Source organism: Crinia signifera, chromosome 3 (genome assembly GCF_055691185.1).
Source record: "Crinia signifera chromosome 3, ASM5569118v1, whole genome shotgun sequence".
Taxonomy (NCBI): Eukaryota; Metazoa; Chordata; class Amphibia; order Anura; family Myobatrachidae; genus Crinia; species Crinia signifera.
Genome location: NC_139219.1, coordinates 875,231 through 893,105, shown reverse-complemented (window position 1 = coordinate 893,105; position 17,875 = coordinate 875,231). Strand labels below are relative to the sequence as shown.

The window sequence follows — 17,875 nt, the reverse complement described above, 5'->3', positions numbered from 1 at the left end:
CCCTATACTATCTCCCATGCTATATACAGTATACATGCTACCACTGGGTGACATCAGACGTCATGGCCGGGTCTACCACTGCTATGCAGGTTATACACACCTGTACCTGTCCTGTGCTCCAGGTACTGAGATCCCAATAACACCCCTATACTATCTCCCATGCTATATGTAGTATACATGCTACCACTGGGTGACATCAGACGTCATGGCCGGGTCTACCACTGCTATGCAGGTTATACACACCTGTACCTGTCCTGTGCCCCAGGTACTGAGATCCCAATAACATCCCTATACTATCTCCCATGCTATATGCAGTATACATGCTATCACTGGGTGACATCAGACATCATGGCCGGGTCTACCACTGCTATGCAGGTTATACACACCTGTACCTGTCCTGTGCCCCAGGTACTGAGATCCCAATAACACCCTATACTATCACCCATGCTATATGCAGTATACATGCTACCACTGGGTGACATCAGACGTCATGGCCGGGTCTACCACTGCTATGCAGGTTATACACACCTGTACCTGTCCTGTGCCCCAGGTACTGAGATCCCAATAACACCCCTATACTATCACCCATGCTATATGTAGTATACATGCTACCACTGGGTGACATCAGACATCATGGCCGGGTCTACCACTGCTATGCAGGTTATACACACCTGTACCTGTCCTGTGCCCCAGGTACTGAGATTCCAATAACACCCCTATACTATCACCCATGCTATATGTAGTATACATGCTACCACTGGGTGACATCAGACATCATGGCCGGGTCTACCACTGCTATGCAGGTTATACACACCTGTACCTGTCCTGTGCCCCAGGTACTGAGATTCCAATAACACCCCTATACTATCTCCCATGCTATATACAGTATACATGCTACCACTGGGTGACATCAGACGTCATGGCCGGGTCTACCACTGCTATGCAGGTTATACACACCTGTACCTGTCCTGTGCTCCAGGTACTGAGATCCCAATAACACCCCTATACTATCTCCCATGCTATATGTAGTATACATGCTAGCACTGGGTGACATCAGACATCATGGCCGGGTCTACCACTGCTATGCAGGTTATACACACCTGTACCTGTCCTGTGCCCCAGGTACTGAGATCCCAATAACATCCCTATACTATCTACCATGCTATATGCAGTATACATGCTACCACTGGGTGACATCAGACATCATGGCTGGGTCTACCACTGCTATGCAGGTTATACACACCTGTACCTGTCCTGTGCTCCAGGTACTGAGATCCCAATAACATCCCTATACTATCTCCCATGCTATATGCAGTATACATGCTACCACTGGGTGACATCAGACATCATGGCCGGGTCTACCACTGCTATGCAGGTTATACACACCTGTACCTGTCCTGTGCCCCAGGTACTGAGATCCCAATAACATCCCTATACTATCTCCCATGCTATATGCAGTATACATGCTACCACTGGGTGACATCAGACATCATGGCCGGGTCTACCACTGCTATGCAGGTTATACACACCTGTACCTGTCCTGTGCTCCAGGTACTGAGATCCCAATAACATCCCTATACTATCTCCCATGCTATATACAGTATACATGCTACCACTGGGTGACATCAGACATCATGGCCGGGGTCTACCACTGCTATGCAGGTTATACACACCTGTACCTGTCCTGTGCCCCAGGTACTGAGATCCCAATAACATCCCTATACTATCTCCCATGTTATATGTGGTACACATGCTACCACTGGGTGACATCAGACATCATGGCCGGGTCTACCACTGCTATGCAGGTTATACACACCTGTACCTGTCCTGTGCCCCAGGTACTGATATCCCAATAACATCCCTATACTATCTCCCATGCTATATGTAGTATACATGCTACCACTGGGTGACATCAGACATCATGGCCGGGTCTACCACTGCTATGCAGGTTATACACACCTGTACCTGTCCTGTGCCCCAGGTACTGAGATCCCAATAACACCCCTATACTATCTCCCATGCTATATGCAGTATACATGCTACCACTGGGTGACATCAGACATCATGGCCGGGTCTACCACTGCTATTCAGGTTATACACACCTGTACCTGTCCTGTGCCCCAGGTACTGAGATCCCAATAACACCCTATACTATCTCCCATGCTATATGCAGTATACATGCTACCACTGGGTGACATCAGACGTCATGGCCGGGTCTACCACTGCTATGCAGGTTATACACACCTGTACCTGTCCTGTGCCCCAGGTACTGAGATCCCAATAACATCCCTATACTATCTCCCATGCTATATATAGTATACATGCTACCACTGGGTGACATCAGATGTCATGGCCGGGTCTACCACTGCTATGCAGGTTATACACACCTGTACCTGTCCTGTGCCCCAGGTACTGAGATCCCAATAACACCCCTATACTATCTCCCATGCTATATGCAGTATACATGCTACCACTGGGTGACATCAGACGTCATGGCCGGGTCTACCACTGCTATGCAGGTTATACACACCTGTACCTGTCCTGTGCTCCAGGTACTGAGATTCCAATAACACCCCTATACTATCTCCCATGCTATATACAGTATACATGCTACCACTGGGTGACATCAGACGTCATGGCCGGGTCTACCACTGCTATGCAGGTTATACACACCTGTACCTGTCCTGTGCCCCAGGTACTGAGATTCCAATAACACCCCTATACTATCTCCCATGCTATATACAGTATACATGCTACCACTGGGTGACATCAGATGTCATGGCCGGGTCTACCACTGCTATGCAGGTTATACACACCTGTACCTGTCCTGTGCCCCAGGTACTGAGATCCCAATAACACCCCTATACTATCTCCCATGTTATATGCAGTATACATGCTACCACTGGGTGACATCAGACATCATGGCCGGGTCTACCACTACTATGCAGGTTATACACACCTGTACCTGTCCTGTGCTCCAGGTACTGAGATCCCAATAACACCCCTATACTATCTCCCATGCTATATACAGTATACATGCTACTACTGGGTGACATCAGACATCATGGCCGGGTCTACCACTGCTATGCAGGTTATACACACCTGTACCTGTCCTGTGCCCCAGGTACTGAGATCCCAATAACACCCCTATACTATCTCCCATGCTATATGCAGTATACATGCTACCACTGGGTGACATCAGACATCATGGCCGGGTCTACCACTGCTATGCAGGTTATACACACCTGTACCTGTCCTGTGCTCCAGGTACGGAGATCCCAATAACAACCCTATACTATCTCCCATGTTATATGTAGTATACATGCTACCACTGGGTGACATCAGACCTCATGGCCGGGTCTACCACTGCTATGCAGGTTATACACACCTGTACCTGTCCTGTGCCCCAGGTACTGAGATCCCAATAACATCCCTATACTATCTCCCATGCTATATGCAGTATACATGCTACCACTGGGTGACATCAGACCTCATGGCCGGGTCTACCACTGCTATGCAGGTTATACACACCTGTACCTGTCCTGTGCTCCAGGTACTGAGATCCCAATAACATCCCTATACTATCTCCCATGCTGTATGTAGTATACATGCTACCACTGGGTGACATCAGACATCATGGCCGGGTCTACCACTGCTATGCAGGTTATACACACCTGTACCTGTCCTGTGCCCCAGGTACTGAGATCCCAATAACACCCTATACTATCTCCCATGCTATATGTAGTATACATGCTACCACTGGGTGACATCAGACATCATGGCCGGGTCTACCACTGCTATGCAGGTTATACACACCTGTACCTGTCCTGTGCTCCAGGTACTGAGATCCCAATAACATCCCTATACTATCTCCCATGCTATATGCAGTATACATGCTACCACTGGGTGACATCAGGCATCATGGCCGGGTCTACCACTGCTATGCAGGTGATACACACCTGTACCTGTCCTGTGCCCCAGGTACTGAGATCCCAATAACACCCTATACTATCTCCCATGCTATATGTAGTATACATGCTACCACTGGGTGACATCAGATGTCATGGCCGGGTCTACCACTGCTATGCAGGTTATACACACCTGTACCTGTCCTGTGCTCCAGGTACTGAGATCCCAATAACACCCCTATACTATCTCCCATGCTATATGCAGTATACATGCTACCACTGGGTGACATCAGACATCATGGCCGGGTCTACCACTGCTATGCAGGTTATACACACCTGTACCTGTCCTGTGCCCCAGGGACTGAGATCCCAATAACACCCTATACTATCTCCCATGCTATATGCAGTATACATGCTATCACTGGGTGACATCAGACGTCATGGCCGGGTCTACCACTGCTATGCAGGTTATACACACCTGTACCTGTCCTGTGCTCCAGGTACTGAGATCCCAATAACATCCCTATACTATCTCCCATGCTATATGCAGTATACATGCTACCACTGGGTGACATCAGACGTCATGGCCGGGTCTACCACTGCTATGCAGGTTATACACACCTGTACCTGTCCTGTGCTCCAGGTACTGAGATCCCAATAACATCCCTATACTATCTCCCATGCTGTATGTAGTATACATGCTACCACTGGGTGACATCAGACGTCATGGCCGGGTCTACCACTGCTATGCAGGTTATACACACCTGTACCTGTCCTGTGCCCCAGGTACTGAGATCCCAATAACACCCCTATACTATCTCCCATGCTATATGCAGTATACATGCTACCACTGGGTGACATCAGACATCATGGCCGGGTCTACCACTGCTATGCAGGTTATACACACCTGTACCTGTCCTGTGCTCCAGGTACTGAGATCCCAATAACATCCCTATACTATCTCCCATGCTATATGCAGTATACATGCTACCACTGGGTGACATCAGACGTCATGGCAGGGTCTACCACTGCTATTCAGGTTATACACACCTGTACCTGTCCTGTGCCCCAGGTACTGAGATCCCAATAACATCCCTATACTATCTCCCATGCTATATGCAGTATACATGCTACCACTGGGTGACATCAGACATCATGGCCGGGTCTACCACTGCTATGCAGGTTATACACACCTGTACCTGTCCTGTGCTCCAGGTACTGAGATCCCAATAACACCCCTATACTATCTCCCATGCTATATGCAGTATACATGCTACCACTGGGTGACATCAGACGTCATGGCCGGGTCTACCACTGCTATGCAGGTTATACACACCTGTACCTGTCCTGTGCCCCAGGTTCTGAGATCCCAATAACATCCCTATACTATCTCCCATGCTATGTGCAGTATACATGCTACCACAGGATAACATAATAAGACGCCATGACCGGGCATCCGGTGGTGGCATCTTCTTATAGGGTAATATGGTTACAGCAATGTAATAGGAGAGCAGGTAATATACACCTCAGTATAGAGGCACACATATCCAGTGGTGGCATCTTATTGGGTAATATGGTTACAGCACAATGTAATAGGAGAGCAGGTAACCCACACCTCAGTATAGAAGTGCACGTATCGGGTGGTGGCATCTTCTTATTGGGTAATATGGTTACAGCACAATGTAATAGGAGAGCAGGTAACCCACACCTCAGTATAGAAGTGCACGTATCGGGTGGTGGCATCTTCTTATAGGATAATATGGTTACAGCACATTGTAATAGAAGAGCAGGTAACACACACCTCAGTATAGAAGCACACGTATCTGGTGGTGGCATCTTCTTATAGGATAATATGGTTACAGCACAATGTAATAGAAGAGCAGGTAACACACACCTCAGTATAGAAGTGCACGTATCTGGTGGTGGCATCTTCTTATAGGATAATATGGTTACAGCACATTGTAATAGAAGAGCAGGTAACACACACCTCAGTATAGAAGTGCACGTATCTGGTGGTGGCATCTTCTTATAGGATAATATGGTTACAGCACAATGTAATAGAAGAGCAGGTAACCCACACCTCAGTATAGAAGCACACGTATCTGGTGGTGGCATCTTCTTATAGGATAATATGGTTACAGCACATTGTAATAGAAGAGCAGGTAACACACACCTCAGTATAGAAGCACACGTATCTGGTGGTGGCATCTTCTTATAGGATAATATGGTTACAGCACATTGTAATAGAAGAGCAGGTAACACACACCTCAGTATAGAAGTGCACGTATCTGGTGGTGGCATCTTCTTATAGGGTAATACGGTTAAAGCACAATGTAATAGGAGAGCAGGTAACCCACACCTCAGTATAGAAGTGCACGTATCTGGTGATGGCATCTTCTTATAGGATAATATGGTTACAGCACATTGTAATAGGAGAGCAGGTAACCCACACCTCAGTAAAGAAGTGCACGTATCTGGTGGTGGCATCTTCTTATAGGATAATATGGTTACAGCACATTGTAATAGAAGAGCAGGTAAACCACACCTCAGTATAGAAGTGCACGTATCTGGTGGTGGCATCTTATTGGGTAATACGGTTACAGCCCAATATAATAGGAGAGCAGGTAACCCACACCTCAGTATAGAAGTCCATGGTGGCATCTTCTTATAGGATAATATGGTTACAGCACATTGTAATAGAAGAGCAGGTAACCCACACCTCAGTATAGAAGTGCACGTATCGGGTGGTGGCATCTTCTAATAGGATAATATGGTTACAGTACATTGTAATAGAAGAGCGGGTAACCAACACCTCAGTATAGAAGCACACGTATCTGGTGGTGGCATCTTCTTATAGGATAATATGGTTACAGCACATTGTAATAGAAGAGCAGGTAACACACACCTCAGTATAGAAGTGCACGTATCTGGTGGTGGCATCTTCTTATAGGATAATATGGTTACAGCACAATGTAATAGAAGAGCAGGTAACCCACACCTCAGTATAGAAGCACACGTATCTGGTGGTGGCATCTTCTTATAGGATAATATGGTTACAGCACAATGTAATAGAAGAGCAGGTAACACACACCTCAGTATAGAAGTGCACGTATCCGGTGGTGGCATCTTCTTATAGGAGAATATGGTTACAGCACAATGTAATAGAAGAGCAGGTAACCCACACCTCAGTATAGAAGTGCACGTATCTGGTGGTGGCATCTTATTGGGTAATACGGTTACAGCACAATGTAATAGAAGAGCAGGTAATACACACCTCAGTATAGAAGTGCACGTATCAGGTGGTGGCATCTTCTTATAGGGTAATGTGGTTACAGCACAATGTAAAAGAAGAGCAGGTAACACACACCTCAGTATAGAAGCACACGTATCTGGTGGTGGCATCTTCTTATAGGAGAATATGGTTACAGCACAATGTAATAGAAGAGCAGGTAACCCACACCTCAGTATAGAAGTGCTTGTATCTGGTGGTGGCATCTTCTTATAGGATAATATGGTTACAGCACAATGTAATAGAAGAGCAGGTAACACACACCTCAGTATAGAAGCACACGTATCGGGTGGTGGCATCTTCTTATAGGATAATATGGTTACAGTACATTGCAATAGAAGAGCAGGTAACACACACCTCAGTATAGAAACGCACGTATCCGGTGTTGAACCCTATAACAATACACGTCCAATCCGGCCTTCCAGTTGAACTTCTGTATATTGGGGACATGAAAACAAAACATTAAACCTTCCAATAACACATACAGTATGTAGCTCCATAATTATAAGGTACAACAATAATTTTCCAATATGATGTAACTAATAGAGTTCTAAAAGGAGATTTATGTTCATACCTGTTTAATCTTTTTTGTTGAGATCCTTAGGAAACACTGGGCTGACGTTGGGTATAGGTTGGATGTAGGACTTACATAGTTACATAGTAGGTAAGGCTGAAAAAAGACTTGCGTCCATCTAGTTCAACCTGGTATAGATATCCATTGCTGATTTGGTAGGTTCTGGTATTTTACAGACAAATTATATTTCTTATTTGTACCCATGGATGTTTTTCTCCAGTAAATGTTTGTCCAACTTTGCCTTGAACGCATTTAATGAGCCAGCCATTACCACCTCTCTGGGAAGAGAGTTCCAGAGTTTGACTGTTCTGACCGTAAAGAAATTCTTTCTACTAGCTGAATGAAATTTTTTTTCTTCTAATCTATACTCATGCCCTCGCGTCCTAGATTCCTTTCTAGTAGAAAATAGGGTGTGTGACAGTTCCTTATATTGGCCCTTGATATACTTGTACATGTTGAGCATGTCCCCCCTTAAACGTCTCTTTTCTAATGTAAATAGTCCCAAATTGCTTAATCTCTCCCCGTAGCTTAAATTCTCCATTCCCCTAATAAGCTTTGTTGCTCGCCTTTGGACTTTTTCTAAATCTATGATGTCCTTTTTATAGTGTGGGGCCCAGAACTGTACTCCATACTCTAGATGAGGTCTCACCAATGCTTTATATAGTGGCATAATTACCCTTGAGTCCCTAGTTTCCATTCCCCTCTTAATACATGCCAGAATTTTGTTGGCCTTTTTTGTAGCTACATTACAATGGGCACTACATCCTAGATTGCTGTCTATTTGGACTCCTAGATCCTTTTCAAGTATGGAATTACCCAGTTCCTCTCCGCTAAGGTTGTAACTTGCACACTGGTTGTGTCTCCCAAGGTGCATAACCTTACATTTATCTACATTGAACCGCATCTTCCATTTTTTAGCCCACTCATCTAGAATTGCAAGATCATTTTGAAGCATGGTGACATCTTCTGGTGATTTGATGACTTTGCTAAGTTTTGTATCGTCCGCAAAGATGGATACATTGCTGAGTAACCCTATCCCAATATCGTTAATAAAAATGTTAAACAAAATGGGCCCCAAAACCGAGCCCTGGGGCACTCCACTTAGTACCGGTATCATATCTGATACGGCACCATTCACAACCACTCTTTGTTCTCTATTACATAGCCAATTCCCTACCCATCTGCAGATATTTTCACCCAATCCTAGGTTCTCCATTTTATTAATCAATCTCTTGTGTGGGACAGTATCAAATGCTTTAGCGAAATCTAGGAAAATCACATCTACAGCATTTCCATTATCGAGGTTTTTGCTAACCTCTTCATAGAACCCTAGTAGATTAGTTTGGCATGAACGATTTTTCACGAACCCATGTTGGTTAGTACTGAGTAGACGGTGATGATCTAAATATTCCTGGATACCATCCCTTAAAAATCCTTCAAATAGTTTACCCACAATTGATGTTAAACTAACGGGTCTGTAATTAGCGGGATCTTCCTTTTTTCCTTTTTTGAATATTGGCACTACCTCTGCTATTCTCCAATCTTTTGGTACTATACCTGACGATAGTGACTTGCTAAAGATATAATGTAGGGGGGTAGCTAGTTCATCCCTTAATTCCATTAATACACTCGGATGAATCCCATCTGGCCCTGGTGACTTATTTGTTTTGAGTTTGCTTAGCCTCAGTATTATTTCCTTCGGCGTGAAATCCACAATGAGATCTGGCTTATTTGTCCAGTTTGTGGTAAATGTTCGTTCCACAGTCTGCTCTCCCTTAGTAAATACTGATGAGAAGAACTCATTTAACAGTTTTGCTTTTCCCTTGTCCTCAGTACCACTTTTTCCACTAGTATCAGTTAGTGGGCCTATGTTTTCCTTAATTAAACGTTTACTATTTATGTATTTAAAAAACTTCTTTGGGTTGGTTTTGCTTTCAGTGGCTATGCACTCTTCATATAATATTTTAGCTGTTTGGCACCAAACAACTAAAAAAATATCAAATGCTGAAAAACGCAGGTATAAGCAGACGACCATGTCGCCACCTTACAGAGCTGTTCCGCGGTATAAGTTTGCATAAGGCAGCCCAACAATAAATAAAAATTACTTAAAAAATAAAGGTGAACACCAGTGGCCCCTGCTGGATGGTCGAGAAAAATTATTATTTGATCACATTGATCACAATATTCTAAATAATAATTGCGCGCTCCCAAATGTAATCTGGAAATTACGAGTTGAACAATTAAAAGTAAAAAGAGAGCGAATAAAAACAATATAATAAAGTTTTAATATCCACATATGATATATATTATTTCTAGAAGGTGATTTTTGGTGACGATCCCTTATTCACCCTTCATACTTAACCAGAATCAATAAATTAGGTGCCATTTTAAAGACTTAAGGCCCATACACACTGGGCGACTGAGCTGAAAGCTGCTCAAAACAGCCTGTTTGGGCGACTTTCAGCTCAAAGCTGCCCAGTGTGTAAGTTTTATTTTTATTGTGTGTCAGTGTGTGTTTATTTGACTATTTGGTACTTATGTAATATCTGGGCTCCCAGTTTTTCTTATGAGACCGCGTCCCCTTGCGGGGCTCGCTGCGCTCGCCACGCTTCGGGCACGGTGGCTCGCTGCGCTCGCCACACTATATAAAATCAACTCCATGCGTAGTTGGATAGTAGGGGTATGAAAAAATGGGGTGCATTTAACATGGGAGCCCAGATAATACATAAGTACCGACTATTTTTATTACTGTGGAACTACAAGTGCCAGCGGGCCCTTTAATGCCCCGCATGCTGGGACTTGTGGTTCTCCAAGTCCCAGCTTGCGGGGGAGGCTTGCTGGGACTCATAGTTCCACAGTATTAAACAATAGTTTTATCTTTCTTTTACACTGAAATCAGTCCGGTGACCACCGCGTACAGGGTCACCGGGGACAGCACCAGGCTTCAGCCTGGTCAGGTAAGTCCGGGGGGGGGGGGGGGGGGCACTGGCCAGGCTGACTGGTCAGTAGTGTGATGTTTTGGCCGCGGGACCTTATATAATAAGTGTCCCCCGGCTGTGACATTACCCTGCTGGCTGGTTTGGCCTGGGGCTGGTTCTTAAAATACGGGGGACCCCTAGTCATTTTGTCCCCTGTATTTTGGGAACCAGCCCCGGACCTGGAGCCGGTTTTAAAAAGTCGGGGAACCCCTATTTGTCGGGTTTCCTGATTTTTTATTACCGGCCCCGGCTCTTTCAGTCTGGTGCTGGTTACAGCTGTGGGGGAGACATTTTTTCTAAATGTATTTATTTCTCTATTTTTTAATCACTAAAGCCTGCACGGATCTGACTGATCCGTGCAGGCTAAAGCCAAATATGACAGGAAAATAAAGTGTCTTTTCCTGCCGTATATTCGCGCCCGTTTCACGCTAATTAGCGGCCGCTTAGTAAATCAGGAACCACCATTGTTTTGAATGGTGATTCCTGGCGTATTTTATCAATGGTGTATTCATTCGTATTTGTAAATACGAATACGAATGTCCCATCAATATGAAAACGAAAATTCATATTTTTGGCATAGTAAATGCCAAAAATAAGTATATGCCAAAAAAAAATCGTATTTTCGTATGAAAATACGATTTTTTTCACGGTTTTTGGTGGTAAATTTCCCCCAAAGGGTCATCTCAGAAATATTTGCTGTCTGAGGTTCTGAGTAGGGCTTGTAGGACCATCGAGGGATTTATTTTTTTGGTGGGGGGTTTGGAGCCATAAGTGGTACAGTAGATGGGGAGTGAGCCTCTCAAACCTCTGATTTATGTAAAATTATTCTCTATACAGTATGTCTGTTGTACGTTTTAATTTCACGAACAGTAATTTTGGAATACACATATATTTTGAGAATTTATTGTTTATTGTCCAATTAATAAACAGCGTTGTCATTATTAGTTAAAGATTGGATGCCCTGTAACTCCTATAAGTTAGGGTTAGGGTCATGTCCTGCATCAGTTTTAGCATGGCCAAATAGTAAAACTGTAGCAGGGAATGCTGGGATATGTAGTTCAACAACACCTGGAGTGTCAAGGTTAGCCATTACTGGTTTAGTGGATTGATTGTGATTGTGCATAGTTTAATTGGAATATTTTCAGATAATTTTAATACATAATTATTATTATTATCGATATTAATTTTATGATCATGTGAATATTAAAACTGTATTATATTGTTCATTTGCACTCTTAAAAAAAAAAAGATTTAACCCATTCCATCAGCCCTGTGTCTCCTATGGAGCAAGGAATAAATAAATGTATTAACAGTAAAATGAGAAGCGACAGCTTTGTGCACATTCAGCACCTGGGACAGGCGGTTATGTAGCACCTGGGACGGGCGGTTATGTAGCACCTGGGACGGGCGGTTATGTAGCACCTGGGACGGGCGGTTATGTAGCACATGGGACGGGCGGTTATGTGGCACCTGGGACGGGCGGTTATGTGGCACCTGGGACGGGCGGTTATGTGGCACCTGGGACGGGCGGCTATGTGGCACCTGGGACAGGCGGCTATGTGGCACCTGGGACAGGCGGCTATGTGGCACCTGGGACAGGCGGTTATGTGGCACCTGGGACAGGCGGTTATGTGGCACCTGGGACAGGCGGTTATGTGGCACCTGGGACAGGCGGTTATGTGGCACCTGGGACAGGCGGTTATGTGGCACCTGGGACAGGCGGTTATGTGGCACCTGGGACAGGCGGTTATGTGGCACCTGGGACAGGCGGTTATGTGGCACCTGGGACAGGCGGTTATGGGGCACCTGGGACAGGCGGTTATGGGGCACCTGGGACAGGCGGTTATGGGGCACCTGGGACAGGCGGTTATGGGGCACCTGGGACAGGCGGTTATGGGGCACCTGGGACAGGCGGTTATGGGGCACCTGGGACAGGCGGTTATGGGGCACCTGGGACAGGCGGTTATGGAGCACCTGGGACAGGCGGTTATGGAGCACCTGGGACAGGCGGTTATGGAGCACCTGGGACAGGCGGTTATGGAGCACCTGGGACAGGCGGTTATGGAGCACCTGGGACAGGCGGTTATGGAGCACCTGGGACAGGCGGTTATGGAGCACCTGGGACAGGCGGTTATGGAGCACCTGGGACAGGCGGTTATGGAGCACCTGGGACAGGCGGTTATGGAGCACCTGGGACAGGCGGTTATGGAGCACCTGGGACAGGCGGTTATGGAGCACCTGGGACAGGCGGTTATGGAGCACCTGGGACAGGCGGTTATGGAGCACCTGGGACAGGCGGTTATGTAGCACATGGGACAGGCGGTTATGTAGCACCTGGGACAGGCGGTTATGTAGCACCTGGGACAGGCGGTTATGTAGCACCTGGGACAGGCGGTTATGTAGCACCTGGGACAGGCGGTTATGTAGCACATGGGACAGGCGGTTATGTAGCACCTGGGACAGGCGGTTATGTAGCACATGGGACAGGCGGTTATGTAGCCCCTGCGACAGGCGGTTATGTAGCACATGGGACAGGCGGTTATGTAGCACCTGGGACAGGCGGTTATGTAGCACATGGGACGGGCGGTTATGTAGCACCTGGGACAGGCGGTTATGTAGCACCTGGGACAGGCGGTTATGTAGCACCTGGGACAGGCGGTTATGTAGCACCTGGGACAGGCGGTTATGTAGCACCTGGGACGGGCGGTTATGTAGCACCTGGGACGGGCGGTTATGTAGCACCTGGGACAGGCGGCTATGTAGCACCTGGGACAGGCGGTTATGTAGCACCTGGGACAGGCGGTTATGTAGCACCTGGGACGGGCGGTTATGTAGCACCTGGGACGGGCGGTTATGTAGCACCTGGGACAGGCGGTTATGTAGCACATGGGACGGGCGGTTATGTAGCACCTGGGACAGGCAGTTATGTAGCACCTGGGACAGGCGGTTATGTAGCACCTGGGACAGGCGGTTATGTAGCACATGGGACAGGCGGTTATGTAGCACATGGCACAGGCGGTTATGTAGCACATGGGACAGGCGGTTATGTAGCACATGGGACAGGCGGTTATGTAGCACCTGGGACAGGCGGTTATGTAGCACCTGGGACAGGCGGTTATGTAGCACCTGGGACAGGCGGTTATGTAGCACCTGGGACAGGCGGTTATGGAGCACCTGGGACAGGCGGTTATGTAGCACCTGGGACGGGCGGTTATGTAGCACCTGGGACGGGCGGTTATGTAGCACCTGGGACAGGCAGTTATGTAGCACCTGGGACAGGCGGTTATGTAGCACCTGGGACAGGCGGTTATGTAGCACATGGGACAGGCGGTTATGTAGCACATGGCACAGGCGGTTATGTAGCACATGGGACAGGCGGTTATGTAGCACATGGGACAGGCGGTTATGTAGCACCTGGGACAGGCGGTTATGTAGCACCTGGGACAGGCGGTTATGTAGCACCTGGGACAGGCGGTTATGTAGCACCTGGGACAGGCGGTTATGTAGCACCTGGGACAGGCGGTTATGGAGCACCTGGGACAGGCGGTTATGTAGCACATGAGACGGGCGGTTATGTAGCACATGGGACGGGCGGTTATGTAGCACCTGGGACAGGCGGTTATGTAGCACATGGGACAGGCGGTTATGTAGCACATGGGACGGGCGGTTATGTAGCACCTGGGACGGGCGGTTATGTAGCACATGGGACGGGCGGTTATGTGGCACCTGGGACGGGCGGTTATGTAGCACCTGGGACAGGCGGTTATGTAGCACCTGGGACGGGCGGTTATGGAGCACCTGGGACAGGCGGTTATGTAGCACCTGGGACGGGCGGTTATGTAGCACCTGGGACGGGCGGTTATGTAACACCTGGGACAGGCGGTTATGTAGCACATGGGACAGGCGGTTATGTAGCACCTGGGACAGGCGGTTATGTAGCACCTGGGACAGGCGGTTATGTAGCACATGGGACAGGCGGTTATGTAGCACCTGGGACAGGCGGTTATGTAGCACCTGGGACAGGCGGTTATGGAGCACCTGGGACAGGCGGTTATGTAGCACCTGGGACAGGCGGTTATGTAGCCCCTGGGACGGGCGGTTATGTAGCACCTGGGACGGGCGGTTATGTAGCACATGGGACGGGCGGTTATGTAGCACATGGGACAGGCGGTTATGTAGCACCTGGGACAGGCGGTTATGTAGCACATGGGACAGGCGGTTATGTAGCACCTGGGACAGGCGGTTATGTAGCACCTGGGACAGGCGGTTATGTAGCACATGGGACGGGCGGTTATGTAGCACCTGGGACAGGCGGTTATGTAGCACATGGGACAGGCGGTTATGTAGCACCTGGGACAGGCGGTTATGTAGCACCTGGGACAGGCGGTTATGTAGCACCTGGGACAGGCGGTTATGTAGCACCTGGGACAGGCGGTTATGTAGCACATGGGACAGGCGGTTATGTAGCACCTGGGACAGGCGGTTATGTAGCACATGGGACAGGCGGTTATGTAGCACCTGGGACAGGCGGTTATGTAGCACCTGGGACAGGCGGTTATGTAGCCCCTGGGACGGGCGGTTATGTAGCACCTGGGACGGGCGGTTATGTAGCACATGGGACGGGCGGTTATGTAGCACATGGGACAGGCGGTTATGTAGCACCTGGGACAGGCGGTTATGTAGCACATGGGACAGGCGGTTATGTAGCACCTGGGACAGGCGGTTATGTAGCACCTGGGACAGGCGGTTATGTAGCACATGGGACGGGCGGTTATGTAGCACCTGGGACAGGCGGTTATGTAGCACATGGGACAGGCGGTTATGTAGCACCTGGGACAGGCGGTTATGTAGCACCTGGGACAGGCGGTTATGTAGCACCTGGGACAGGCGGTTATGTAGCACCTGGGACAGGCGGTTATGTAGCACATGGGACAGGCGGTTATGTAGCACCTGGGACAGGTGGTTATGGAGCACCTGGGACAGGCGGTTATGTAGCACATGGGACAGGCGGTTATGTAGCACCTGGGACAGGCGGTTATGTAGCACCTGGGACAGGCGGTTATGTAGCACCTGGGACAGGCGGTTATGTAGCACATGGGACGGGCGGTTATGTAGCACCTGGGACAGGCGGTTATGTAGCACCTGGGACAGGCGGTTATGTAGCACCTGGGACAGGCGGTTATGTAGCACCTGGGACAGGAGGTTATGTAGCACCTGGGACAGGCGGTTATGTAGCACCTGGGACAGGCGGTTATGTAGCACCTGGGACCGGCCGTTATGTAGCACCTGGGACAGGCGGTTATGTAGCACCTGGGACAGGCGGTTATGTAGCACCTGGGACAGGAGGTTATGTAGCACATGGGACAGGCGGTTATGTAGCACCTGGGACAGGCGGTTATGTAGCACCTGGGACAGGAGGTTATGTAGCACCTGGGACAGGCGGTTATGTAGCACCTGGGACAGGCGGTTATGTAGCACCTGGGACAGGCGGTTATGTAGCACCTGGGACAGGCGGTTATGTAGCACCTGGGACAGGAGGTTATGTAGCACATGGGACAGGCGGTTATGTAGCACCTGGGACAGGCGGTTATGTAGCACCTGGGACAGGCGGTTATGTAGCACCTGGGACAGGCGGTTATGTAGCACCTGGGACAGGAGGTTATGTAGCACATGGGACAGGCGGTTATGTAGCACCTGGGACAGGCGGTTATGTAGCACATGGGACAGGCGGTTATGTAGCACCTGGGACAGGCGGTTATGTAGCACCTGGGACAGGCGGTTATGTAGCACCTGGGACAGGCGGTTATGTAGCACCTGGGACAGGAGGTTATGTAGCACATGGGACAGGCGGTTATGTAGCACCTGGGACAGGCGGTTATGTAGCACCTGGGACAGGCGGTTATGTAGCACCTGGGACAGGCGGTTATGTAGCACCTGGGACAGGCGGTTATGTAGCACCTGGGACAGGAGGTTATGTAGCACATGGGACAGGCGGTTATGTAGCACCTGGGACAGGCGGTTATGTAGCACCTGGGACAGGCGGTTATGTAGCACCTGGGACAGGCGGTTATGTAGCACCTGGGAAGCACTGACCCCAAAACATAAGTGACACATTAAACATGGACACTGAAACGTAGCACTGCGCCCCCTCGCCATGTTTCGGGCACACTGTTTTATTCTCCCACCACGCCCTAGTGGATGGTAGGGCATGAAATACCGCCTGTCGGCACATGTCGGCTCAAAAACCAATGAAAATCCATATGTCGACATTATGACCCTGTCGACTTTCCCCATATCGACCTTATGACCCTGTCCACCCAACCCATGTCGACCTCCAGTCAGGTCAACCAAATGGTGTCAACCTAATGCTTGTAGTCCAAATGCTTGGTGACCCAGTGACCGTATCCCGACTCACGGCAACATATACCCAGTACCCGGCCCCAAATATAAGATGATGTTACTCAGCTGCAACATATACCCAGTACCCGGCCCCAAATATACGATGATGTTACTCAGGTGCAACATATACCCAGTACCCGGCCTCAAATATAACATGATGTTACTCAGCTGCAACATATACCCAGTACCCGGCCTCAAATATAAGATGATGTTACTCAGGTACAACATATACCCAGTACCCGGCCTCAAATATAACATGATGTTACTCAGCTGCAACATATACCCAGTACCCGGCCTCAAATATAAGATGATGTTACTCAGCTGCAACATATACCCAGTACCCGGCCCCAAATATACGATGATGTTACTCAGGTGCAACATATACCCAGTACCCGGCCTCAAATATAACATGATGTTACTCAGCTGCAACATATACCCAGTACCCGGCCTCAAATATAAGATGATGTTACTCAGGTACAACATATACCCAGTACCCGGCCTCAAATATAACATGATGTTACTCAGCTGCAACATATACCCAGTACCCGGCCTCAAATATAAGATGATGTTACTCAGGTACAACATATACCCAGTACCCGGCCCCAAATATAAGATGATGTTACTCAGGTACAACATATACCCAGTACCCGGCCTCAAATATAAGATGATGTTACTCAGCTGCAACATATACCCAGTACCCGGCCTCAAATATAAGATGATGTTACTC

The 17,875-nt window shown here is 48.2% G+C and overlaps 1 protein-coding gene across 2 annotated transcripts in view; it reads right to left on the bottom strand.

The window, feature by feature from the left end:
* RAB3GAP2 (RAB3 GTPase activating non-catalytic protein subunit 2) overlaps window positions 1–17,875 on the bottom strand; it is a 270,922-nt gene that overhangs the window by 189,883 nt on the left and 63,164 nt on the right. The window contains exon 6 of one of the 2 annotated variants that reach the window (XM_083175131.1): window positions 7,555–7,645. In XM_083175131.1, the coding sequence (XP_083031257.1) occupies window positions 7,555–7,645 (91 nt within the window). The remainder of the gene's footprint in view (window positions 1–7,554; window positions 7,646–17,875) is intronic. The other variant, XM_083175132.1, reaches the window with a different exon arrangement.